Raw genomic sequence first — 27,550 nt, 5'->3', positions numbered from 1 at the left:
GCTGATGTTGGTCATTTAGATTGAATGTAGAAGCCACATTTCCATATGCAAGGGTTCACATTGCAGTGATGTGGACGTCAAATTCTAGGCTTTCTGTGAATCTGAGCTACTGCCTGTGTATATCTGAGAATAACATACTGTGCAAGGAGGGACACACGGACAACAATGCCATTTTCTCAGGTGACAAGAGGCAGCACAGTCCCTCTGTCCAGCAGATTCATGCTAAGCGATATATTTAATGCTTGAGAGATTCTCTGCCCAGATTCCAGTTACCACTAATTAGAAGATGCTGACATAGAATTAAGAAAATGATCATTAAGGATATGAATGGAGTGAGACATATACCTTAGAATAAGGCTTTTACTGTTCTAGAAACAATCTTCCAGAAGATGAAATCATCCACAATTCCCCAAAAATATTTATTCATACAAAGATTTTGAGAGTAATATTTGTACTTGTCTTTATACCTCAGTCAACTCATCTTGGGCCAAGTCACCACATGGCACATGTGGTGCAGCCTCCCCAGATGCCTCCCGTGTGGCACCAGCTTCCATGAAGACCAGGTGGACACAAGGTCTCGAGAACTTGGAGGAGAGGAACCCCTCATGCTCAGAGGCTGCACAGAACCAGAATCCAGATATGTGTACCCTGGCCTGGAAGGTGTCCAGCCAAATGTCCAAGGGGAAATGTGATTGAGGATGAAGGCAAGAGGAGGGACCTGGAGGGCAGACAGGAAAGGGCCAGTTCCCACCCTTTGCTTCTGAGTTCAGCATCTCCAGGGCCCAATACAGTTGCTGGCCCAGGAACCATATTACATTACCTGGAATGACCCATGATGCTGACTGTGGAAACACAATTAAAAAAAAAAAAATTGTCCTTAATCCCAGGTAGTACAAGGTGCAATTCTGGGACTTTGTCTTGGTGACCTGTCTGAAGGAAAGTGCTTGCCTTGTATGACACCATCCAGATTCCCCTAGAGCAATTGTGGTACAGCAATGAGCAAAGCTGACCTCAGATCCGAAGTGTCTTCCAGTCTGAGCCTGACCCAGCCATCCTTTGTCCTTCCTCCTCCCTATTGTACCCAAGTCCCATTGCCACATGACATGTCAACTTGCCATCCTCTTCCTCTAGCCCCACCACCTCTGTCTGCACCACAGAAAACCTGTGTCCCCAAGAGTTCGCCTTCCCCTAACCACCCCACACTTTCTTTACCACAGTGATTCTCAGAGCCAGCAAGAAAGAAATGTTCCAGAAGGAAGCCTCCGTCTCGGCCAAATGCCAGGAGCCGAGGGTTGTGGACGCCAGGCCTCTAGGTGAGGTCTGTCACTTTGGTTTCCCGAGGCGCGGGCATTCGGGCAGGGGCAGCTCTCCCTTGTCTGTTGCAGGCCTCAGCTACACTTACACGACTTCACCACCATGTTGGAGAGCTGCTCCACCTTGGGGGTCCTCCCGACATAGTACAGAATGGTCAGGGGCTCCAAGTCCTGGGGCACACAGCAAGGTGAGGCCGATGCTTCCGGGTTCAGGGTGTTGTACAGCCCCAGCACCTGGAGTTTGGGGAAACAGCATTTAGAGGTGGGAGAGCCACGCCCCAGGCCTGCAGCCCAGGAAACTCTACAAGCTCTCAAAGACAGGGCAAGTGGTAGAACAGCCATTGATGATGCTACGTAACAGGACTAGTGGGAACAGTTTGGATGACTAGTTGTGGCCATCCCCTAAGGCAGAATGCAGAACACGCACTGTTTGAGGGTTATCAGTCTAAGCATATCACAGTTATCAGAGGACTTTCAATGAATAAGGAAAGTCTTTTGGCTGGTAAGAAAATACTCCTATACTGGTCTTCCTTACTATAAAGGATCACTCTGGTGGAAAATGGTCTCACTAATGACTGCAGGGGCCATTTAGGAAGTGCCAGGGTGCGGGGCCCCCACACAGGATGCAGGGCTAATGAGCTATAGGGAAACATGCTTTGTGAAGACTGCCCTGTTTTAATTCCGTTTGAGGAAAGACATGCTGCAGAGGTGTGAACTCTTTTGCTCACTTTCTCTTCCTGGAGTTTCAGGGCTGCTTCAGAATATGCTTTACATTGTCTCTCAGAACAATGTTTGCACATTCGAGAGACTGCAGCTGTCAGAGTTCTTTGGTAGTGGTGACATTTCTTCCCACATACCCTGCCAACCATGTACACACATCTCTGACATATAATTAACTTCTCTGGTACAAAAGCTTTAGACAAAGCAAATACAAAGTCTGGCTGAAACTATGGTAGGGACTTTTTGTTTTTGAAGCTGAGATCCAACCCAGGCCCTTATACTCACTTGCACTCTCCCACAGAGCTATGTCCCTCCAGCACCTGTGGAAGGATTCTTTTCTTCCTTTCTAATAGTAGATATTGAACCCAGGGGTGCTCTACCACTGAGCTACATTCCCCAGCCCTTTTTATTTTTTATTTTGAAACAGGGTCCTGCTAAGTTGTCAAGGCTGACTTTGATTGCGAACCTCATGCCTTAGCCTCCAGAGTTGTTGGGATTACAGGCATGCACCACCACACCAGGCTCTGGGGGGAATTTTAAAAGGCAGGATGTGATCAAGTAGAATTAGGCCAGGGTACAAGGTCAGAACCTTTAATGAAGAGATTTTACTCACCCCAAATTATCATTTGCTCATTTAACATTCAATCATTCATTTGTTTTAACAAATGGCCTGGTCAACTCAGCCCCAGTGCCCAGACAGCATGTACCCGGCTCCCTACCGTGCTGTGGGTTGTGTCTGCACTGCGGAGATAAGGACAAGGGCCTGAGCAAAAGTTGGCATAGTAGCCCTTAGGTTCGTGGACCCACTTCCAGCCCAGGTCCTGTCGGAAGTCAATGTAGAGGGGCCGCACGCAGCAGTTCTCCTCCAAGTTGCTACAACAGAAAACATTAAACAGAAGATCAACCTAAATGGGAGCCACCAATAAAATAAACTTCACAGATGCCTTCATATTTCCCCCTGGAATCCTTCCATGCTTCCACAGGAGGTGGGCCTTCAACAGAAACCCTCGCACAAGCACATGGTATAGAAGAGACTGGGAGGTGTCTCCCTGTGTTGAGCAGCAGGATCTCAGCCATGCAGTAGGTAGATATAAATGCCACAGAAGGAAAAGTGAAGAGCTAAAAGTGACCCTGTCCCCTTTTACATCACACATCAAACAGACATAAACTGTCCCACACTTGACCTAGCACTCACTTTACGTTATCAGCCGTTGTTTTGAACAACCAACAATAAAGTGTGAAATATGATATATCAAGAACTATGTAATGTTTTGAACAATGTTATCAGCCGTGTCCGCTTTGTTGGGGACAGCTTATCATGACCCTTCTGTTGCACACCCAGCCAGAAAGAAGCTCACAGATTATGCAGCTTGTATCCTACTAGAGATGACTGCTCAGACTAAATCTTGAGGTGAGGCCATTTAGCCAAAATAAGGTACAGCCTCCTGTTAGAATCATGATCCCCAGGTCCCACAAATGTGAGTGACAGGCCCCTCCGATTTGGTTGCCTGCAGAAATCCACTTGGTAGGACTGCTTGCCACATGGGCATCAAGACTCCACTTTAACGGGTCTTTTCCGCGACTTAGAACTTGGTACTTCCACAGGCCTCTCGGGCCGCCATTGGACAAAGTCTGGCTTCTGGAGGGTTCCAAGGTTGAACCATGGCAGAAACTACTGGTTATCTATGCAATCAACATCCCTAGTGCCCTCTCCCTTGCCACCTTCCATTATGGAGTCTGGAACACCAGATACTCGTTTTCCTAGCCTCCCTAGCAGGTAGGGATGGTCCTGTGGGCCAGTAATGGCCAGCCACAGGAATAAAAAGTGTGCAGGGGTTCGTGAAAGCAAGTTCTGGCAAAGACATCTGGTTATAAAAGTAACAGAAAGAAAAGGAAAGCTACTGGCTCCTCTCCGTCTCCCCTTCTCCTTGCCCTAAACAGGGACACGATATCTGAAGCCCTAGCAATCCCTTGTGGCCATAGGCAAGAGGATGAAGCGCCACCGTACCACGCAGGGCAGACCAGAAGACAGGAAAGCCGCGTCCTGAATGGCGTAGTTAAGCAGCCCTCCGCCTGCTGTCACAGGCCTCCCGTGCATCAGAAATCCCCTGTGGCTTAAGTCACTGTCGCTCGCAGCCAAGAGCACTCATTTCTCACTGATCCAGAGATACACAGGACAGACCTGCATGCCAGTTTTCAGACAGGTGGTGACAGTCACCCTGCCTTTCCCATAGCCTCTGTTCCCAAGCCCAACGTCCCTATTTACCCAGTTGTTTTTCACAAGACACAGTTTCCACATCAAAGATTTCTCTAGTCCATTCCTCCCACTCCATTCAGGAATCTTCTCCAGTCAGACTGACCCCATCCTGCTCCTGCCAGATCCCCACATGCCCAGATCCCTCCCATCCCAAAGTCGAGCTCAGATTCCACACCCTTTTGAAGCCTTTCCTGTATTCATGTGTGAACTCCTTGCTCCCAATTGTTAAAGTCCTTTATCCTTCAGACCCTCTCCTGATGTGAACTTTTTCTGCCTTTTAATATTTAGTCTGCAGGCTTTATCCACCTCCCTCCTACAGCAGTTCCATGCTCCCAAAGAAGGGGAAAAGCTGCATCTTTCCCATCTCTGCATGGGAGCTCCCCGATTATTTCTGAATCTGTAGATTTCTCTAGATCAGATTTCCCCTATAAATGGACACTATTTTACCCCACCCAGTAGCTCGCCAGGAGCCTGCCCAGAGAACTGAGCACGTCTTCACTGGAAACCCCTGCCTTAATCTCTCCCACACAAACACACCCTGCAAATACTTAAAACACGAAAACCACAGAGGCTTCCGCCAAGCGTTCCCAGTCCAAACTATTCTCACAACACTGTCCTCCTTGAAGTTTCCCTCTTTTACTGCATCTGGGCCCTTACAGAGTCGGGCTGCAGAAAAACAGTGAGGCTCCCAGGAAAAATAGGAAGATTTTTGTGAGCGATTTCCAGTCTTCTTTCCTGGAGATGTTTGTGAACATCATCCTAGACCCTGGGCAAGTGAGGCTCAGGTCGGGGCCTGTGCCCAGGGGGCAGATCTAGGTCTGCGTGGGGCCCAGGCTCACCGGAAGCAATAGTTGGTGTCCAGGGCCCGCTTCTTCCTCTGGCCTCCCTGGCCTGGGTTGTCGAGCCGGTGCGGGGGAATCATCATGAGGATCAGGTGAGGGTTGTGGTGATCCTTCTGCTTCTTGAGGCGCCCCAGGTCTCCACGGCCATGGTCATCCTCATTGTCCACACCTGCAGAAGGGAGGGAAGGTGATAATCTCCGGTCTAAGGAAAGCAGGAGGAGGCTGCTTCCTCATCCCAGCCCATCTCTGCCCAGGAAGAAGGGCAGGGCTGTCTGCTGGGAAGGCCATTCTAATCTAAGATTCCAATGTCCCGCCATAGGACAGGGATGACTGGGGGGAGGAACTGGTATCAAAAGTTCCCAACATAAGGATGCCATTGCAACAGGCCACGTTCACTCCATTCAAGGATCTTCCAAAAGGGACAGGATACTTCCTGGGAGTCTTCATGGATCCACGAAGCATCCTTATTCCCAGGCGGGTACTAACACAGGTTGTCAATTTAGATTCTGAGACTTAGAATCTTGGGGAATGAGTTTCCTCTTCCAATCTAAATTGGTTAATCCAAGGTGTCACAATTTAGGTAGGCTGAATGGAAGCCCAAGAAACAATTTGGATTGTGAACATTCACATTGTGCTTGTAGTTCTGGGAGTGTTTCCTTTTTGCACTTGTAAAACTCAGGTGAGATAATAAAGCCCAGGATAAAGAGCTTATCAAACAAGCTCTGGGAAGAAAGCCCGAGTCCATCAGAGCGTGTTTCATCTAAAAAGGAAAACACTGAAAACTGACTGGAGATCTAGTTTGCAAAGAACAGCTGTCAGCTCGGGCAGAAATTCTAGAGGTCTTATCTCCATCAGGAGGGGCCTGGATCTCAGGAAGGGGCACTTGGTCTATAAGATAAATGGGAGACCTGGATCTCAAATTCCCTTTATGAAAAGCCTGATGAACAAGGTACGTGTCCGTGGCAATGGGAAGGTTTCAGCCTGACCTGGCCTGGAGGGGAGACTCTGAAGGGCTGAGCTCTAAGGTTCTGAGATGAAGTTGACAAATCCCTGGCTTTAATTTTTTTTTTTTTTTAAAGGCCTTTGAAACGGAGGCCATGCAGGTAAAGAGGACCACTTGGGCCTAGGAGCCAAGAGAAGCTTCTCTGACCACAGGGGTCTGTCCTTTACCCAAAATAGGAGTACAGGAGGAAAAGTACCTCCCTGCATTCCAGAGACTATCAAGGCCAAGTTCCTGGTCTACATACAGTAGACCCAGAAGTAACTCTGAGCTACATCCTGACCTCTACACAAACACCAGTGGTCAAGTACCCTGAGCCCTGAAGCAATCATTCAAACCTACGTGCCTCCTGGGCAAGGATCAGGTGGGCCACAGTGTCTGGAAAGCTCAGGAGGAGGGTACTCATGTTCAGAGGCACCAAAGTTAATTTCTTTAGGAAAGGGAAAGACAGCCCATTTGTGGAGCCTGCCTGGCCCTGGGTTTCACATTCTGCATCTTACTTTAACTACCAAAGAGGCAGCCTCGAGCCCCTTTTCAATGGGCTCCGAGGAAATGAGCAGTGGCCTGTGTGCCTTCTCCACTCCCCCCAGCATCCTGTGGTCTTTCAGAGGCTGATGTGTTCTCTCTAAGCTGACAGTCACCCTCATGGCTTTGGGGGCAAAGCAGAATTACTCAAGTGAAAAACCGTTGGCCATGTCTGTGAAGGAGACTGCTTCTTTTCCTTGGGGTCTGGTAGGCGTCTCCCGTTCCATTACCCTCCCCAACCTACTACACACATTTACCTTTGAATTTGATTTCCATCACCTCGTGAATGTTTTCCAGGATATCTCCATTGGGCTGAAAGGTGTGGCATGGACAGTGGATGCTGATTTCCAGACCCAAGTTGGACTCTGTAAAATAAGACATGGCACTGGTGAGAAAGCACTTTGCATGATGGGAAGGTCTGCCCACCCCCCTGCAAGGTGGGGCCAGGGCCTCTGCTCCCATAGCACTCACAGGAACGGAGTTATAGGAAGGTCACAGGAGACAGGAAGTCCTTCCAAAGCCCAGAGTGGAGCCCTACACACATTTTCACATTCCACATACTTCTGTCACACAGTGAACCACCCCACAGAGGCGTAAACAGTGGGCCCCACGAAGAAGAGAGGTAATAACCATCCATTTTCAAAAGATGGCATTAAGGGAAAATTGTAGCTTATCTACTCAGGGGCAAAAGGACAAGTATAGAGGAAGGAAAGAAAAAGCACCACCTCAGTGTTGGGAGAGGAGATACTTAAGCTAACCTTCTGAATACAGATGAAAGGAAGTGACAGGCACAGGAAGGGACTAGGGAGTAATTGAAGAGCTTCAGAGCAGAGAGACAGTGATTCAGTTCCATTCAAAGGGCCTCAGGAGGAAGCCTAAGTCACAGGATTAAAAGTCGGGAATCCCTGCTAGAGGCAGGTCCCCTGCAAATGAGATGCAGAGTCAGTCTAAATGGAAGGTGCCAGCTCTTCTACTGGAGCTGCAGTTGCGGGTGTAGAGGAAGTGGTAGATTCCAGAGGAGATAAGATGAAAATCCTGGTCACACCTGGCCATATTTTCCCTACAGAACAAGGCCATGATGAGGTAAAAAAATAACTTGGGTGTTTCTTCCTTGAAGTTTCTGGTTCCCATGATGGGAAAGTTGGGGCTGTGGATGGCTTACCAAGATGAACAGCTTGGGAAGATGGTTGTGAAATTAGAGAACAAACCAGAGGCAATGACAGTGGGCCACGGCCAAAGGTCCAGATGACGGGTCTCAGAGAGAATGAGCATGAGGCAGCCCAGAGGTGCCAGAGTTTGGTGACAGACTTTCTAGCACTAGGCCAACTCTGGTTCTTTCTCAGGTTGGTTGTGGGATCATCTCATCTGTTTGGGCAACCAGAATCAAGGAAGCAGGGCAGTTAGTAAGTGAGGATGAGTAGAGTGGAAGGAAAAAAAGAAGTGAATGGAAAATCTGAATAGGGCAGGGGCTGCAGCTCAGTGGTAGGGCATTTGCCTACCGCTGAGCCTGTGTGAGGCCCTGGGTTCAATCCTCAGTATCACAAAAGAAAAACAAAAAGTTTGAATGATCAAGTAGTTTTGTGCAGGTATGATCTGGCATCGAATCCATCTGGGTGAGTGAGACTCAATTAGGGATGCTCTGTTGAACCTGGGTAGCAGCCAGTTGCTGCCAGGTATAGGAAAGATCCTGAGGAATGGGCCCTTCTGGGTTCAGGGTTAGCATCTCAGGAGCTGACTGATTTACTGCGCCCTGAGGCCACCCTAGTCCTGTGTGAGCATCTGGCCTTGGGGCCAACTTGGGGTCTTCCTGAAGTCTTGTGTCAGCAGGGAAAACCCTGGAGTTCAGTGTGGCCTCGCACCCTTCTCAGGGGCAGAATGGTACAAGCTCAGTTAACTCGCCGGCATTCTGTGGGCCTGGGCATCCTAGACCTACAGGTAAAAACAGACCTTTTCTCGTATAAACTCCAGGGCCCAGCTAGAATTGTTCCACGCCGAGTCAGGGCTACCTCTGGGACACACTGACACCTGCTAAGTCTGAAGCTCTCCGGTCCAGAAGGTTAGCTTAGAGTGGTGTTATCGTTTGGATATGAAGTGTCCCCCAAAAGCTCACGTGTGAGACAATACAAGAAGGTTTGGAGCAGAAATGATTGGGCTGTGAGAGTCTTAACCTAATCAGTGAATTGATCCCTGATGGGATGAACTGAGATGTGGCTGGAGGAGGATGGGGGTGTGGCTGGAGGACGTGGTTCATTGGGGGCGTGGCCAAGGGGTATATATTTTGTATCAGGGGCGTGGAGTCTGTCTCTCTGCCTTCTGATCACCATATAAGCTGCTTCCCTCTGTCACGCTCTTCTGCCATGATGGGCTGCCTCACCAGGAGCCCTGAGGAATGGAGCTAGTCTTCTCTGGACTAAAATCGCTGAAACTGAGAGCCCTCAAATCATCTTTTCCTCCTTGAAAATTGTTTCAGTGAGATCCTTTAGTGACAGCAGCAAAATACCTGACTAAAGCAAGTGGAGAGGCAGACTACTCAGGCAAGGAGCAGAGAGAAACTCAGCAAGAGAGGAAGTGAATACAGAGGGAAGCAAAGGAGTGTCCTCTCCCCAGAAGAGGAGGCCGGAGGAGTTAAAATTGGCTACCTCTCAATACATGTACTTCCTGCTCAAGGTGGCCTGGGTGAGTTCTGCCGGTCTGTAAGTTATGAAGCCAATGTGCATACAGATGTGTTGGGGACAGTTGGGGTTGGGGGACAGGTGGTCAGCACAAGACAGTGGCTTGGCTTGGCCAACAGGCTCTATCTAGGTAAAGGGCTCAGAGCAGATAACCACCACCGCCATTATTTAACATTACACATATATGAAACAACTGCTCTAAGACTTTACAAGCATTGACTCATTTTATCTCTATAATAGTCCTGATAATCCTAGGAAGAGAAATTACTGTTCCTCATTGTACAGATAAGGATACCAAGGCTTAAGGAAATTCAATAGCTTGCCCAAAGTATCCAACCGAAGGTGGTAGTTCCAGGTTTCAAACACAGCCTGAGTGTTCTGATGCCCAGATCCCACACTCCTAATTGTTAGCGACAGGAAGGGAGAAAAGCAGGCAGCAGAGAGCACAGAGGAACGTGCCCACACATTCACTGAGATGCCAAATGACTGTGCTTCTTGGTGTCCCACCTGTCCTGAGCCATGATGCTGAGAGTGCTCCCTGCCCAGCCTCCTAGGGGCAGCCTGGCTCCGATACTGAGAAGCTGCAGATTATATGAGTAACAACCCAGGAAATGAGGACCTGGGCCCTGCCTGCATCCTGGATTGGGCTCCAACCAGTTCTGGGACCCAGAACACAGTCTGGACAGCTGGTAGGCTCTCAGATGCTTGCCAAATGAATCCAAAGCCACAGGTGTGACCCAGTTCCTCATCAATGCATACTACCAACTGTCCAACCATTTGCAGCCTGGTTTGGGGCCATGAACTCTGAAGAGATTCATGAGCTCCAAATAAGCAAAACCCTCTGCTGATTCCCCTGTGGGAGGAGAGGGCTGGGCAGATTCTGCCTCAGTAGGAACTGAAGGTTCTAATGAAGAACTAACCTCTGAATTGGCAGCAGTGGAGAGTGGTGGGTGGGGGACCCATAGGTTTTATTATGAAATGATCTTTTCTGATGTCTCACAGAAGATGGAAATCATTCTCAATGCACACTTCTCATTGAATTCTGCAGCTGTGAAAATAAGAACTCCAAGTGCCCAGGGCTTCAAAGAAATCCAGGTGGCGCAGATCGAGATCAGACAAGGAGGCTAAGAGATTTAATTTCCCCAGCCCCTCCTTTTTTGTAGCCAAGCAGGCTCTGGGCTCTGAGCAGAGCGCTGTCTGAGTCAGCATTCCCAACAGTGAGGACTGCAGTCAGCAGAGCACGTGGGTGCTTCCAGGCCTTGCCTTCATGCTTGGTGGGAGGGACAGGGACAGATCTCCAACCCACCATCTGCCAATTCAGCCACCAAAACAAGGCCCCTTAGATGGAGGCTTGCCAACTCAGATGCCTGCAGAGCCCAGGCAGGTCACTCGAGGAAGCCAGCCATGCCAGTAGATGGTGTGGAGGAGAACCGCCAGCCTCACTGTTGGGGAACACGAGTGTAGGGACAGAAGGATGCACACCCCACCCCCAGGGGAGGCCACAACTCATCTCTGGTGGATTGTTACAAGGAAGACTTTCAGTTTTTCAAGAAAAGGCAGAAATGGGGCTGGGGATGTGGCTCAAGCGATAGCGCGCTCGCCTGGCATGCGTGTGGCCCGGGTTCGATCCTCAGCACCACATACAGACAAAGATGTTGTATCCGCCGATAACTAAAAAATAAATATTAAAAATTCTCTTTCTCCTCTCTCACTCTCTCTTTAAAAAAAAAAAAGGCAGAAATGAATGCTTTATATGAAATCTCCTAACTTAAAACAATATGGTGGCCAAGCAGTTTCAGACCTCTGCCTTTGAGCTTTAATCCCTAGATTCCTAAAACACCACGGGCACAGGAGGACCCACCTGTCTCAGGGACTCTGGCCATCAACCTGTGGATTGTGGCTTTATAGCAGCTAAGAATAGTGGAAAACTCACCAGAAGAGGGAGAGAAGGAGCAGATGGGACTGCCACATGTGACCTCTGCCCACTGAACAGTCAAACCAAGAGTACCCAGCCAAGTCAGGGGAGAGCACAGCAGGTGTCAAGAGACACGTGAGTTCTAATACAGGCTGGATGACCTTGATCAAGTCACTTCACTTCTCTGGGCCTCATTGGACACAATAAAAGCTTGTAAAACATGTTGAAAAACATGTTTCCTTATTGGACACAATAAAAGCTTGTAAAACATGTTGAAAACCATGAAGTTCTCTCAAATACGTTCGATCCTTCAAACATCTCTGTGAGGCTGGGTGCGATAGTGTAAGCCTGTAATCCCAACGGCTTGGGAGGCCAAGACAGGAGGCTAGAGAGTTCAAAGCCAGCCTCAGCAATTTAGAGAGACCCAAAGCAACTTAGTGTGACCCTGACTCAAAATAAAACAAAAGGGCTGAGAATGTGGCTCAATGATTAACCACCCCTGGATTCAAACATCTCTGTGAGGCATGCAGGGAAGGAGACGGTGAGTGGGTAAGAGATTTGGAACACGTGAGGTTTGATATACCTATTGGATGGTGCTGGATGATGTGTCCCCAACCAACATTTCCACGGAGGGTTTTGACTCCCAGGCCTTTCAAACTTAATTGGCCAAAACACAACTCGCCCCCAAACCTGCTCTTCTTCCAATCCAATTCCTATTCCAATACATGATAGCTCAGTCCAAAAATCTAGAAGTCAAATGCAAATGCTCCTGTGCCCTCATAGCCTGTCCCATTGGCTCTATCTTCAAAATATGGAACAAATTCATACAATTTCCACTCCTCCTGCCCCAATCTAGGTCCCTGTTGTCCTCATGTGAGTTGCTGCAATGTCCCTTCTGGTTTTCCTGCTTCTTTCCTTGACCTCATGAAAACCAGAAGGATCTTTAAAAGGGTGAGTAAATCACCTCACCCATATCTCCAGCTCTGCTTCTAGCATTCCCGTGGTGTCTCATCACACTTGGAATAAGTCCTAAAGCTTACCATGGCCTGACAGGTCCTAAATCACAGGGCCCTAGCTCACTGTGCTCTGGGACACCAGTCTGTCACTGCTGCTGGAACAAATCAAGCTGGTTTCCTCCTAAGGGCTGGGGTTTCCCTGTCTCCTTTACCTGACACTTCCTTGATCCTGACCCTGTGACCCCTCAGATCTCACTGTAGGAACTCCTCCTTCACCGGGACCTTCCCTGAGCAGCCGCTGTAGGACCCACTGGGCCATTATCACATGGCACTCCATCTGAAGCTCTTACTCATCCATATGCTTGCTTATTGATGACATGTCTCTCCCACCAGAATGAAAGCCCCATAAGATCTGGGACCCACCTGTCTTGTTCACTGAGGAACCCCCAGGACCTGCCATACAGGTAGAGTAGATAATTGGTGGCTATGCAGAGAATCTGTGCAAATCTAGGCTTTGAGCCCAGATCTGTGGCTCCCCTAGTTCTGTCTTCTTCCCTCTCGCGACAGATGAAGGGAACAGAGGTTATTCCTGAGATGCTCATCCTAAGGTTCCACCCACCTCTTCGCAACAGCCACTCGCGCACAGTGTCCGTGACATCAAAAGACAGCCACTCCGCAGTGCCCCGTGTGGGCAGGTTTTTGCCTCCGATGTAACGTTGTTTGGCGATGTGCTCATCTGGTCGAAGTATCTACAGGGCAGAGAACGGAGTCAGTACCGGAGGCCAGACACAGTGCCACAGGAGAGGTTTCAAGACAGGTGAGAAAGCAAAAGTTTCAGAGTGCCATGTCCTTGGAGCACTGTAGGGAGTTCTGTCCTCTTAATGACAGACAGACATGGAAATTAAGGGTCAGAGGAGCCAGGATTCAGACCCAGGCCTGCTGAACTCTGAGCCCTGGTGGAAGCCGAACACAGTAGAGGCACTGACTCTGGTCGGTGGTTCTGTCCTGGGAGGGTACCTGGAAGAGTTCGATCCTCTGCTCAGTGCGCTTGGAGCTGGGATTAGGCACCCGCAAGACCCGGAATTCTGCCCGGAAAAGATTGGTTCCATTTTTCTCCACTGAGGACACGTTGAAGCGGAAAACCTTGGAGGTAATTCCTTTGGGGCAGACGGCCAACTCGTCTAGGGGATAAAGCAACGGGGAGAAGCACAGCATGAGTGACACCTGTGAGAACAGTGCACTGCCAGCAGATGTGGCAAGTGGCCACAGTCCCACCTGCGACCTCCACAGAGGTCTGAGACCTGAGACCTGAAAGTGGAGATAGGAGGAAGAGTCTTGGTGACCCTCGAGTCACACAGTCCTGAGAGAGGAGCAGGGAGACCTCAGAGACCCTGGACGTGGCACCAAGACTGGATGGCAAAACACAACCGCCCCTCCCCCCACTGCCTGGATATCCGCATCTGCTAAGCTCTCAGCCAGACTTGCCTGCTCTTTTAGAAAATGCAGATTCTCAAAAGATAGCAGTCTCCCCCCCTCCCCCCCCCCCAGTGGCTTAGCTCATGGACTCATTTGTGAGTTTGGGGCATTCATTCACTTCCTGAACACTGAAGAGCAATGCGACATGCCAAACCCTGTAGATGCTAACATGGGAAAGCAAAGAACAAATGGATGCAGCCACTGCCCCCCAGGGAATTAATATCCAAGGGAGGTCACTGACACATGAACCCAAATTACAGGACCAGAGAGAAGGGGCCTTTGGAAATACCAAGGAGAGGCTGCAGGGGATGGGAGGAGGAAGAGAGCAGGGGACACTTTGGGGAAGAAATGACAGGAATCTGAGCCCTGCAGGAACAGCAGAGCATAAGGATGGGAAGGAAAGAGACCTCACATGGAGGGAGGGACACTGGAGCAGAGGCAGGGAGCAAAGCAAACCCAGGAGAGGAGGAGGGACCCAAAGCATCTAGGCTGCAGCTGGTGAGAGGGTCAAGACAGCAGCGTGCGCGCTGCCTGTAGGGAGACCCACGTGTCACACCTAGAGGCTGGGTTGTTTCCCAATAATAGTAGGGAGCCATGGGAAGTGGCAGAGTTAATGCTGAATAACACAACAACAGAATCATGGTCTCACTTAATGAAGCAGGGTCTGCATGGCAAAGAGACCATCTTGGTCCTGGCAGAAGCACAGGTTTCTTTGAACAGGGGTCAGCTGCCATTGGCTCCTTTCTCTTTAAGGGTCTCTGACAGCACGTGCCATGCTAGCCTCTGTCACCCTGCTGACTTCTTCACCCCTATCCACCAGACAGAAGGCAGCAGATGCTCTCTCCCACCCTTCAGAGCCAGATCTTTATCAGAGCTGACCCAGACACAGAGAGAAAGCCCCGTCTCTCCTCTACTCCAGCGCACTTGACAACCTCAGGATCTGAGCAGCATCGACACCCACAGAAAAAGTTCACAACTGGTAACAACAGCCAGAACTTGAAATTCAAGCTCCTGGACCCAGATTCCACACATAATGGACATGGCTGGAATGAGATCATAATCACCCCGAGGGGTGGTTTAGGAAGTCACGGACAAGGCGGGACAGATCAGAGTCTGGAAACAAGCAAATGTGCTACTGATCTTTAGGAAAGGATGAGTGAGTGTTTCTGGAAATTGCCATCTGGTGGGCCTGACACTGGTTCTTAGAAAATGAATGGAACAGATGTGAGGAGAACAAATGTGTGAATGCCAGCTAATGAATCCCTGATTAATAAGTGGCCTTGAAAGAACAAATACTGCCAACTATTCCCTTAACCATCTCAGCAAGAACCAAAGACGGGAATCTGGGTTAGCAATCTTTTTTTCTTTTGGTGCTAGAGGTGGAACCTAGGGCCTCACACATGCTGAGCACACACTCTACCACTGAGTTGCACCTCCAGCCCCAGGGAAGGCAAGTTAATGTTTAAGTCCACAGGTTTATAACTGGGACATGGATAAGCTACTGGGTCTGCTGACCCTCTCAAGGACCGACAGAGTTGGGTCTTGAAGGAGCTGTCATCAGTCTGGCTTCAGTTTTAACAGCAGCTCCAGTACTGTCTGCAAGAGAGAATAAAGGACAAGTCAGGGCACTGCTCACCTTGCCCTCAGGACGAGAAGAGAGTGGAAATAGCCCCTGCCAGGGAGGAAAGTCAGAGCAGGGTCACACAGTGGGAAGTCAGAAGATGAGGAAGGGGGGGTGGCACTAAGAGAGTTCTCAGGACACCCTAGTGACCACCCCTCCTTGATTTCTTCCTGCCCATCAATCATACATCTGTACCCAAGATGACTTTTCTTTCTGAGAATGTGAAGGAGGTTTCAAGAGGTAGGAAGGGTCTTTTTCTATCACTGTTTCCAACAGGATTAGAAAGGACATTAGTAATCATCCTGTGTGACCCTCTTCAGAGGAAGAAATGAATATCCAGAACAGTCTTGGTCAGAGTCACACATGGATTAACTGACATGAGTGAACTGGCACTAGTAAGCAAAGCTCAGACACAATCATTGGTGATTAAAACACAGGATTACCTGGGAGAGAAAAGAAAAATGTAAGTGTGGCCTTGACAAATACATCTGCCGAATAATGTTTTAAACATTGTGGAATGCATGAGCATAAGGAAATAAGCAAAATAAATAAGTGTAAATAACACCACCATACATTTTATAGCACTCTCATACGACCCTGTAACAACCCTTGAGAATAAAGAGAGTATATAAAATTTCTCATTCTACAAATGAGAAAAGTGAACATCAGAAAAGTTAAACGACTCCCAATGTCACTCCATTAGCAGGCGGCAGAGGTGGGACTGGAACCCAGGTCTTCTGTCCACTCCCCAGTTACTGAAGCAGAGACTCTGGAACTTGGAGGGGACCTGGGAGATCATCCAGTGAAGAGCTAATATCATCAACAAAATGTGGCAGAATTCCTTGAAATGGTCCTAGAGTTCCAGCCTGTGCCCCAGATGAGAGTCAATGGCCAGTCCGTTTTGTGATTCTTAAGCCATACTTTCCACGGAACATGAGCATTCTGAAGAGCTGGACTAGGGGAGTCTATGTTTACAAATTGTTATGACCAACTTTTTCCATTGCACCAAGAAAAATAGATATACATGGATGCCACCTTCTCTGTTTTGCTTTGGGGGGGGGGGCAAGCAAAGAATAAGCAAGCAAAAAACATCAGGTGAGGTATCCACGTTTACTTAACTGCCTTTAAAAATGTTTACAGACACCTGGGCCGCTAGGTGTGCCCCTGCCTGCATACATCACTCCTGCTGGTCCAGTGAAGGCCCGGGTATGTCCACCCAGGTATGTTGGAGTGGCCGTGCTTCTCCTCTGTCTCTGCAGCAGAACCACCTGGAGAGCTTTAAAACCAGGTGGAGTCTGGGCTCGCTGCCCAGCAGTTCTGTCTATACAGGGTGAATCCACAGCATTTTAAAAAATGTTCTCCAGATGATTCTAAATGTGTAGCCAGGATGGAGAACCACAGTTTATAGTTTTCTGCTAAGGGTGCCACGGCTTCAGATGTTCTGGAAGTTTGAGAAACCACTGGATTAATGGTTTTGAAGCTCTAAATGGATTAACCTTTAAATGAATTAGAAGTGTTGTTTAGCCAATGTACCATGTTTAAATTTTTTGAATTAGAAGCCCATAAACATTTTAAGCCCATGTTAAAAGTTGAGAGATTTCACAGAAAGATCCAGATTTTCTGCTCTTCTGGAAACTGGTAAGATGGAGTCAAGCTGGACCCACATTCCTGAGTGTAAAAATCAGCAGGAGCTGAGCAGTGGCTGCTTCTTTCAACAGGACACTGGGGAGCCCAGGTCCCTCCCTCCCCTGGCCACAACTACTTTATCCGTATCCCTGAGGCTAAGTGTCCTGTACATTTTGTCACGGTGCCTAGATCACGGTTTTTCTTCCAGATTGTGTGCATTACCTGCCTCTCGGTAGGAACTTGCACCTGCTCCAAAGGAAAGACTCTGCCTTCAGCTCAATGAAAATATTTTATTCCTCAGGATCCATATCCCCCAGAGACTGATTGTGTAAGAGTGAGGTGGGACCTGGGAGTCCACATTCACCCGCCTCGGGGCCACCCTTGAATAACCTTGCACAGAGCATGGGCATTTAGGGCCCATGAGTTCTTTCAACATGAAATGCCTTCTAATTTCCAAAAGATAGTTTCCAAAATCTATAGTTAGCAGCCAGAAAAGAAAGGCTAAAATACCGCATTTTCTCTTTGCTCAGGAATTTTGGGTTTGCTGGCTGTCTTCACACTGCCCTTGGCTTAGAACAAGAGTTTCCCCCTGGACATAGAGAATTCTAAGCTAGAAGATAAAACGACACCTATGCTGATGATATCTTGTAAGAAGGACCACAAAGGAACTGGGAAGGCTGCATCCTCCCCTCCCCTCCCCCACCCACCCAAGGTGGATCAGAACAAGCCCCTGCTCACTTTCCATAGCAAAATCCCGAAGAATTAGAAAAGGATTATGGAGCCTTGCCCATACATCCCAGCAGAGACTCAGGCAAATCACCCAGATGTAATTATAAAATTCTATCAGGTGAAAGGGAGTTTAGAAATCAACTGCAGCATTACAGATGGGGAAACTGAGGCTTAGAGAAACCACTCTCACGTGGCTTGAGAATTAATCTGCTTGAGACTCTTCATTAAGTAAAGGAAACCGTTTTATTGCATTTGGGAGAACATTTGTAACAGTCTGAGTCTCCTGGAAAATCCAGTTGTCTCTGTGCAATCTGCCAGTTACTAAGGCAGTATCTCCTGTCCCCTTCTGCTTGGGCTAATGTGGGATTCGTTTGTGTTATAAACCAAAATTTCACTGGGGCCTAAAGGTCAAAGGTAGACATAAAATGTGTCTTTCACACGTACATTTGGGCTTAACAGCACGTGTTGTGGGTGCAGCACATCTAGGTTAGAGGCCCTGCTCTTTGAGCATAGATGGCTTAGCTGGGCCATGTCTCAGTCTCCTCATCTACAAAGTAGGAGATTAGGGGATCTGGGACAGGGCAAAGGCAGAGGACCAGCCCTCCTCTCCACTCTTACCTTGGTGCCCCTTCTCTGTACCACTGAAAAGTATTCTTTCTTTCACTTCCCTCTCTGGAAACCCCTCTCCCCTTGCCCCAGATCCAATTGTCACTACCCTCCAAGTGCCCACCCACTACATAAGGGGGTGGCTGGGAGTGACAAAACATGGAAGAGAATGCCATCTTATTACCCTGTCCCCCAGTAGAAGCTCTGGCATGGGGGCCCTGCCAGTGCCATCCCACAGACCCAGAGCCACCCCCGTCTGCCCTCCCGAGTTAAGAACAGCCTTTCCCCCACCCCCTGCACCTCTGATGATGCCTCCCTCTGGCTCGGCATCTGGCGGGTATTTGCATCTGCCCATTGCCTTCTTCATAATTAGTGGGCCTGTGCATCCAGGGCAGGCTCAACACCTGATCAGCTGCAAAGCTTGCCCCAGGCCTGCATCTGCTCAGCCTCTGGGTCACCTCCCACAGCTACAGAGAGTCTGGGGCCTGTTTCCTGTTTGCACCTGCAAGCCTCCATGGCCTGCCTGTGTCCCACTCGGCACTGGCTTTTCGTCAGCACCACAACAGCACCCTGCTCACTGTGCCGAGGTAGCCCAAGCTTCTGCTCTGCTGCCCGCAGCCACCCCCATCTGCAGTAGTGGTAAAAGTTGGTGCTGCAGCCTTGTAGGGCCCTGTCCTGGCTTTTCCTAAAGCTCCGTGATGCTTGCACAATGCATGCTGTTAAGTACCAATGTACATGTAAAATACACATTTTAAGGACACCTTTGTGCCCTTGAATCTCGGCACAAAATCGATGTACATGCACACCTGTGTAGCCTTGCAACCATCTGGTCCATTATTGGTCCGGGCTGGGTGGGCCCTTATGACTCAGAATCCTTCCTCCCTTGGACTCTTCCTCCAGAGCAGGCCCATGAAGGTGTGAGTCCTTCCACTTGTCCTGGATTCTCTCAGACTTTCCCTGCTGGCCTCAGATTTCCACCCTCCTCTGATGTTCGTGGCCACCAGGACCTGCCTTGTGTGACCAGGGAGCAGCCATCCAGCTGCTGGGAGCCTTTGGGACTGCAGGCCCCTGGCAGACCCATAGCCAGCCCCACCCAGAGGACCCTGGGCAGGGAGCTCTGGTTCGGCCTCAGCCTCAGCCTCCACCCCCCAATCACAGCCACATCCTAAGGAAGGGCGATTCAGGCAGCCACAGGAAACTGCAGCGGGAACCCCTCGCCAGTAACCACAGGCTCCTCCGCCTGCTGTGGGCCAGCTGGGGATGGGGCCTTCTGCACCTTCATTCAGAGCCCGTCCACCCATGGCACTCTCTCCTGTTCCTTCTCTCCAGACAGGTTCCTTTCGACCCCTGCTATTCACCCCATGACTGCCCTCCCGGGAGGTCTCCATACCATCCTCCCATCCCCACTCTGGGGACTGCCCACTTCCCAGGTGGGCCAGGGCCCAGGTAGCCAGGGCAGCGAGGACACCTGCTGGTAGGAAAAGCAAACAGAGCTGCTCCCCGAGTCTGGCGAAGAGTGGCTCACATTCCTCTTTCCTGGGCTGTCAGTTTCCCAACATCTGCCAAATTTCTTTCTTGTATTGAGGTTTTTTAAATCCCCGTTCAGTAAACACACATGACTTCCACACGTGTACAAACACACACAGGCGTCTCACCCAGAAGCTTCCCAGCTCCTCCGCTCAGACAGGAGCCTCTGGGAAGACACACTCCCAGACACACGGCCCCATAGTCACCCCCCCAAGCTCCCCCGTGACACGCAGACCCAGAGGCCCACCAGCCCTCCTCCACACACCCAGAGCCATGACCCTGCTGTCCCGTATCCACCGGCCCAGAAGGCCTGCTCTCCACACATGAATCTGCCCACTGTACAGCAGGAGAGTCTGCATTGCCCTGAAGTCCAAGTTCATGTGAACATATGTGCAAAGCCCCCTCCCAGTTCACATGGGTCACATGTGTGAGGTAGACCAAAGGCCCAGGCAATAAGAAGCTGTCTCTTGCCTGGCCTTCCACAAGCTTGACAGACATTCATTTGGAGCAGGTACTCTGCTTCCCAAGAGCTGGAAAAACTGAAATGGAGACGTGTCACAATGAGCTGTGAAAAGCAGGGAGAAGGCTGAGGTGCTCAGGCTCTTGAAATCATAAGGGCTCTGGCTGGATACAGCGAGCCGGCCTGCCCCTCAATGGCACCCATATGCTTACCATTACCCATATGGTCACATGCGTGAGAACATGTTTCCCTGGGCGGCACGATGTAATTCCAAATTAAAATCACATCATAAGGATGTGATGTGAGTTCAGCAAACCACTTAGCTCCAGAGCTCCTGACCTCCCAGAAGGGTTCGGCTCTTACCAGAATGGCTGTTCCCTTCCCTACCCACCTACCCAGCCCCACCTGCACATCACACCTCCTAAGGCTGAGGCTGGTGAACCCCAGGGCATCCTGCTGTGTGACCACTGCAAGGTCCCCTCCGTGGGGCTCCCTACTCGAGTTCATCCCCTCCACAGCAGACACCCAGCAAGCATTTGGACTTACTGTGCTCCGCCAGCCCCTGGATCATGTCGAATTTATGGATCTCTTTAGCATAGTATTCCGACTCCGTGTTTTCCTGAGTACAGCCTTCCTCCCTCTCCCCCTGCATCTCCTCCAGCAGCTCCCGGGTGCTGTTGTAAAGGGCCAGGACCTGGTAGGGGACGTGGGTCATCACCGATGGCTCAGGGGGGCTGGTGAGCCTGAGCTTGCTCAAGATCTGTCCCCTAATGGCTTCCACCCTCTTCTTCTTGATGTGGCCAAAGTCCAAGGTGGTGCAAGTGGACAGAGAGAGGCTGACCGTGGCAAAGTTCAGCAGGGCCAGGACCACCAGAGCCCTTTGCAAGTGCATCTTCATGTGCGAGCTGGGGGGAGAGGCCAGGGGGGCGGCGAGGCCTGGCAAGGAGGAGACCCCAGCAGACGTGCAGAAAGAGGGAGGAAAACCAGGCGGCTTCCCCAGATCCCAAAGACTGAGGCTTGGCAAGAGGGTGCATGAACTCACTGCACTGCGAGAGCTTCAGGACTTCCAGGAAGCGCTGGCAACCCTGAGGACGAAGAAGCGGACTGTGGGCCTTGTAGCGCTGCGATTCTTGTCCATGTGTCTAAACAGGTTTTGCTGGGCTCTGACTCCCAGCAGGCCAGGTGGAGGGCAAGCAGAGGGCTGGGAGGGGTGGCAAGGCAGCTGGGAGTGGGAAGGGAGCTGGAGTTTTTCCTTAGGTAAAAATAAATAGAGCGGATATCTGATATTGCCAAACGCTGCTTGGCGATGGGGAGAAAGTGGGTATTTTAAAGAAGGCACAGAAGGACCATGGCTGGGCCCCCAAATCAAAATCCTCACCTTGCCCTGAGGGAGAACAAGAAAAGAGAATGGAAAAGAAAAAGAAAAAATATATTTTTAAAAAATACCCAAAAGTCAGATCAGCAGTGAGTAGGTGGGAAGAGGCAGGGCGCACAGTTGCTGGCCCGGCTAAAGGTGGGGGAGGACAGGACACACTTGTCTCTCGGGCACTCCATTCATGCTTTCCCTTTTGTTTACACTTCCTCAGGGGCTTTCTAAATGACTTTGTTCACGCTGCCTCTTGTCTTCATTGGCTGGCATGTGGGATATGTGCCACTGGAAGGCAGGACGGACAGACCTCTGGAGAACAGCCCCAGTAATCCACTTGGACGCCCAGGGTCACCAGCACCTCAGTTTGTCTTCTCCCTCGGCCATGGCTTCTGTCCCCTGCTTCTCTTTAAAAAAATCAAAAGGAAAAGGAAAAGAAAATAGAAGACAGTTCACTGCAGCTGGCTCCGGAAAGCGGTCATTCCTTGCTTTGCACGCTCCTTCCCTTACCACTCGCCTCTCTCTGGCTCATTCCCTTGGACTTGACTCTCTGCTTCCTTCCCTTTCTCTCTCTCCTTCTCTCTCTTCTTCTCTGTCTCTCCCTCTCGCTCCTCTCCCTCTCTCTCTCACACACACATGCACACACACTGCTTTCTCTATTTCTCTCTGCTGAAATTTTATACCTCCCTCCCATGACGTCTCGGGGCTGGGGTGGGGGAGGGAGGGAGGGACCAGCGCACGCAGCCTCTTCTGCTGCACGATTTTAATGTTTTAAACAGGCACAGGAAAAGCCGAGCCCATTTGAAAAATACTTCGCGAGTCCTCTCTTCGACGTGGTAACTGAACTTTTTTTCCCCTCTTGGAGTCACTCCTGCAACACGTTGGCTGTTTTTCTGGAAAGTTACTCCGCCGAGCCCCCTCCCTCTCTCCCCCAGCCCCTGCGCGCTCTGGCCAGCTGTCAGTCGCTGCTCTCCTCCGCCCGTCTCTCTCCCTCGCGGTCCCCCGTGCCCGGCTGCCCCTGGGCTGGTGGACACCCGGCAGGGGCCTCAGGGGGCGCGGGACCGGGCAGGGCGGCCGTGCCACCCTCGGTCGGGGTGATGCTCGACCTGCGAGCCGGGCTGGAGGAGGGGGGGCTGGGCTCTGCGGCGATCCTGGCCGAGATTCCTCATTGACAAGCCTGGAGTCGCGGCCGGCTGAAGCTTGGAGACTCTCCAGGGGCATGGAAAAATGGTGGCGTTTTCCGGAAGACCGAGGGTGCCCTCTGGCGAGGCCTGGCCGCCAGTGAAGGAGGCTCGGCGGGCCCGGAACCGGCCAGGCGGGAGGGCCGGGGCGGGGGCGGGAGAAGGGGCCGCCAGAGAGGGCGAGAAAAACAAGCCTGGGCGCCCGGGGGATCGCCTCCCTCTCGGCCCCACGTGCGTACAAGTGCACCTCTCCCTGCCGGAGTCGCGGCTCCCGAGCAGCTCCGCGCCGCAATGTCATCCAGATGTTCGCAGCCTCCCTCCCCGCGGAGGGTTCCGCAGGGAGCTGCGCCAGCGAGCGCGAAGTCAGCAATTGGCCCGAGCCCATTTCCCAGATGGGTGAGGGGAAGCTTGCGCTCCGCTTTCGTGGCTCTTTTCAGCCTGGAACTTCTGGTTCTGTTCCCACGAGCAGCTTAGGAAGTGCAAGACACATCCTTTCCCTCCCCAACCCAGGACTTCTGACCAGTTTCCTGAGAATGAGTGCTGCCCCCTCTCCCACCTCTCCCTCCAACCTTATTGGACCCTTCCTGAGAAGTCTGGTTCCTAGACCACTAATTCAAGGGATGTTAATGCATCCCCAGGACAGTGGCGGATCCTTTTATAGTGGAGGAAACTGAGGCACAGGGAGATTTTTTTTAAAGGTCACTTTGCTTGTGAGTAGTGGAGGTAATATTTAATGGATAGGCATGATTTTCATTTGCATTACCAATAGGGAAAGCTAGGTGCAGACACCTTTAAAGATTAGCTAACTAGGGTCATATAGCTCTTAGGTGTCAACTCTGGGATTTAGATTCATTGTTAGAATCTGGGAACCTAATCTTTCCACTGCACTGCCTCTGGAATTTGAAAAAAATAGTTCTGATGTTTACAATAAGCCAGGCACTGTCCTGTGACTATGTCAATGAGCTAAAACAAAACAAAACAAAACAAAACAAAACAAAAAAACAAATTCTTGCTCTCAGGAAGCTTATATTTTAGAGGCAGGAGTGGGGCAGTGGGGAGACAATAAGCTAAATCAATATGTAAATTATGTACTCAGATAAAAGATAAGTGCCACACCGAAAAAATAAAGCAAGGAAGATAAGGAGTACATAAGTTGCAATTTAAAATAGGGTGATCAGGGAAGGCCTTACTAGGCCTTTGAGCTAATTCTTACAGGTAGAAGACAAAATTATTGAAGTTATACCTTAATGGGGTATAGAGATTCCATCACTACCAAGTTGGTCTCTAGAGATAGGGTCCTGGCACCTGTTTTTCTAAACACCCCTCTCATTAGATTCAGTTGCTCATCAAGTTTTGAAATGTCTTATAATAGGGCTTCTCTCTACTCAGGGTGAGTGCTGTTCTTCTTTTATTTCCAGAGAGTTGGGGAGTTGGGCATGAAGTTCTATAGACTGACTAGAAGGTGGTGGAGGGAGAGCTGTGAGATGACAAGAAATGGACAGATCCAAAGATGAACCCCTTCTTCCTCATATGGTGCCAAGAAAGAAGGGAACAAGTGATTCATTGGCAGATATCTCAGGCTGTCTTAGATTTTTGGCACCTTATGTTGCTTCAGATTAAAATCTTACAGAATATCCTCGCCAGGAAGCAGAGTAAGTAAGTAAAGGATCTTAGAAGCCCTCTCATTACAAGTGAGGAAACTGAGGTCCAGGAGGGCTCTGCCCTGACTGCATAGTTATTAGCAGAGCTTGGATGAGAACTTGACTCTTCTGACGTCCTTGCCAGTGTTCTTGCCATTACTAGGGCATGCTAACTCATAATTCTACCCAGTAATCATGTGAAATGAATGCGTGAATCTATTAATTTGCTGGATATTTAAGAAATGTTCACAATTCAGTTTTAAGGATGCTACTCCCATTTCCAAGTCCTTCTTTTTAAAGGACAAAGCCATCCAGGCCTTACCCCCATACTGGGGATATTGCTTGTTTTTAGAGCCACGAGCCCATCTTCAGTGAATCTCAGGAAACAGTGCCAGGGACATGGCCAGTAGTGTTGAATTTGGGGATCTTTTATGAAGTGTGAGTCAGTGAAGACTCAACTTGACTGTTGGCCTAGTACAATGGCTGGCACCCACTAATACATGCTGGAGAAAAATACTCCTACTGTAATCTGTCTCAGCTTCTCAGCACTCAGGTTATTTTCCTCAAGTTACTTCTTTGTGCCTCAGTGTCCTTCATTGTTGAATAGAAATATTACTGCTACTTGCTTTGTGGGGTTGTTGAAATTAAATGAGATCACCCAGGTTCTTGATATTTTGGTTCAGCCTCTCCATAAACTTCTTGAAGACAGATATTATATATATTGCATTTTCTGTAATTCATTATAAAACATTTATTGCACTTGATTTCATCTATCAACTAGAAACAATACAATTTATTTTGCTTCCCACAAAGGGAAGCCACTGGGATTACAGGTTGTTATGCCCCCTCACTTGAGCTAATAACTCTGAAGGCCCTCTGTATCTGGAAGGGATACAAATGGAAGGGATCAGAATAGTAATTACTACTTTTAACAGTAATGCTTTGCACTTACCAATGTATTTAAACAGAGTTACAAATGTAGACAGTTACTAACCACAACCCTTTTTCATTGTCTCACAGGATCAATCTTAGCGGAGCTTTCTTCTGTAAATCAGGCAAGGTAGGCTTAGGAAACTTTAAACTGGAGGGTGGCGCGAAGAATCCAGGAACAACGCGGCGGTCCCTTTAAATATTGGAAGGGCGGAGTTGTCGTCAGGGACGCGAATGGGACGCTTGGTTTCCAGGAAGTGACGTCATATGGCCGCGGAGATGGACGAGGAGCTGGACCTGGGCGAGGAGCGGCGCCGCAGCTCGGCCTTCTCCGTGAGGACTGAGGCGGGGGGCTTGGACCAGAATTCGGCGGGTGGGGAAGAACAGCCCCGCTGGACCGGGGCCGCTGAGGCGCTGAGGCCCGGCCCGGCGCGGGCGGGACCAGTCGAGCCGCACGGGGTTGCGGCCCGGAGGAGGCGTCCAGTTCCGCCCCGCCCCCGGGGGTTGCTTTCTTTAAAATCCCCCAAATAGAAAACTGGTCCTGTCGCCGCTGGCCTCTGGGACCCTGCGAAATCTCTGCGCCTCGAGCCCCAAGTGCGAACTCACCCGGACCGGACAGATCTGAGGGTGGCAGGAGGGTCCCGGCCAGAGTCGCACTTATACCCATGCTCAGGTTTTCCTTTGGAGCTTCTCACCCCAGAAGTTCTTGTAAAAGCCGCCCCGTTTTATGCACGCAAGGGAGGAAGCCGGGGCGCTCTCTCTGTAACCCCCCTGGGGAGGCGGGCGCCACCTCACTTTTCCTGTGGGGAATCAAGACTATTTTATAATGTACGGGATGGTGGTGAGGCGTGCTCGGGCCCTGAAGTCAGATGGAGTATAAAGCTGTTGGTAGGTTTTTAAAAATTAGTTAACTATTTCCCTGAACCTCGATAGTAAGCTCTTGACATTGCAGGGCTTGGCATGTGCTAAGTTATCAGAAGAGATTAGCGGCAGTTGCCTGAAGCTGTGATTTACCCATCAAAACCTGAATTTAGTGTTTTTCTTACTCCATCACAACCCCCAGCATGTTTTTAAAATTAGTCAAGATTAAAAAGATATCACTGGATGTCCTCCACAGGGCCATAGAGGAGCACTTTTCTGAGGGAGGCAAATTGGTCTGGAGTGAAGCAGCCTGCTTGACTAAGTAGAATGAATATTAGGTTACCAGGCCTTTTTGATACATGAACTTTTTATGAGGGAGGGGGTACCAGGGATTGAATTCTGGGGCACTCAACCACTGAGCCACATCCCCAGTCCTATTTTGTATTTTTATTTAGAGAAGGGTCTCACTGAGTTGCTTGGCACCTCTCTGTTGTTGAGGCTGGCTTTGAACTCGCCATCCTCCTGCCTCAGCCTTCTGAGCCACTGGGATTACAGGTGTGCACCACTGTGCCCGCCTTGAAATATGAACTTGTTTAATACGTGGATGTGAATGTGGTTATTTCTTCATTCTTTCCATGAATGTCTGAGCCCTACCATATCTCAGGTATTGTCCTAGATCACAGCAGTGACTAAAACATTGTGGAACTCATGTCTTTGTGTGGGAAGATGGAACCCAGACTATATATATAAACAGGTTATAAAGTGGTGTTCTATCCTGTGGATTTATACAGCATCTTTAAAAAGTTCAACATCTTGAAAATATTTTACAGTTATTAGAGAGACTATCTGTAAATAGCATTTAGAGACAAGATCATTGAATTTTTGTTTTAACACAGTCCCTGTGTTTATGTAGTATGCAGTATTCAGATACCTTTTACTATGACAAATGGAAGAGGGAAACCATGTCTGAAGGGATGGAATTGTCTGCCTTGAGAAGAAAGTGAGCTGCTTACTATCAGAAAAAAATGTTTCCATCCTCCCTGAAACCTAAACCATTGACATTACAATTTGAAGCATGAACCCTGAATAAGAATTCTGATACAGCAACTTGAAACTTGTTTCTTCATTCTTTGAACATTCTCAAACAAATCTCAGCTTGGAACAGGGAAAAGACCCAGGATTTGAAGTCAGAAGACTTCATTCTTGGACTAATGTCTGCCACTTAATCACCTTCCTGGGCCTCGGTTTCCTCATTTATAAAATGGCATCTGTCCTAACTCCTGCCCATGTTATTGTGAGAATCAAGCAAAGCCACATTAAATGAGAT

At 49.6% G+C, this 27,550-nt stretch overlaps 2 protein-coding genes across 2 annotated transcripts in view; one reads left to right on the top strand and one right to left on the bottom strand.

The window, feature by feature from the left end:
* Positions 1 to 386: 386 nt before the first annotated feature.
* Tgfb3 (transforming growth factor beta 3) lies at positions 387 to 22,804 on the bottom strand. The gene is made up of 7 exons (XM_076848076.2): positions 20,792 to 22,804; positions 13,218 to 13,381; positions 12,820 to 12,949; positions 6,915 to 7,022; positions 5,130 to 5,301; positions 2,753 to 2,906; positions 387 to 1,547 (listed from the first exon to the last, which is right to left on the bottom strand). The coding sequence occupies exons 1-7, from the start codon at positions 21,141 to 21,143 to the stop codon at positions 1,389 to 1,391; spliced, it is 1,239 nt and encodes a 412-aa protein (XP_076704191.1). The 5' UTR covers positions 21,144 to 22,804; the 3' UTR covers positions 387 to 1,388.
* Positions 22,805 to 25,638: 2,834 nt separating this feature from the next.
* The window catches only part of Ift43 (intraflagellar transport 43), a 79,770-nt gene continuing 77,858 nt past the window's right edge, over positions 25,639 to 27,550 (top strand). The window contains exon 1 of the mRNA XM_076848075.1: positions 25,639 to 25,695. Within this exon, the coding sequence (XP_076704190.1) occupies positions 25,642 to 25,695 (54 nt within the window). The 5' untranslated portion in view covers positions 25,639 to 25,641. The remainder of the gene's footprint in view (positions 25,696 to 27,550) is intronic.

The sequence above is a fragment of the Callospermophilus lateralis genome, chromosome 3, assembly GCF_048772815.1.
Source record: "Callospermophilus lateralis isolate mCalLat2 chromosome 3, mCalLat2.hap1, whole genome shotgun sequence".
Taxonomy (NCBI): Eukaryota; Metazoa; Chordata; class Mammalia; order Rodentia; family Sciuridae; genus Callospermophilus; species Callospermophilus lateralis.
This window is presented reverse-complemented; position numbering and strand designations above follow the sequence as displayed.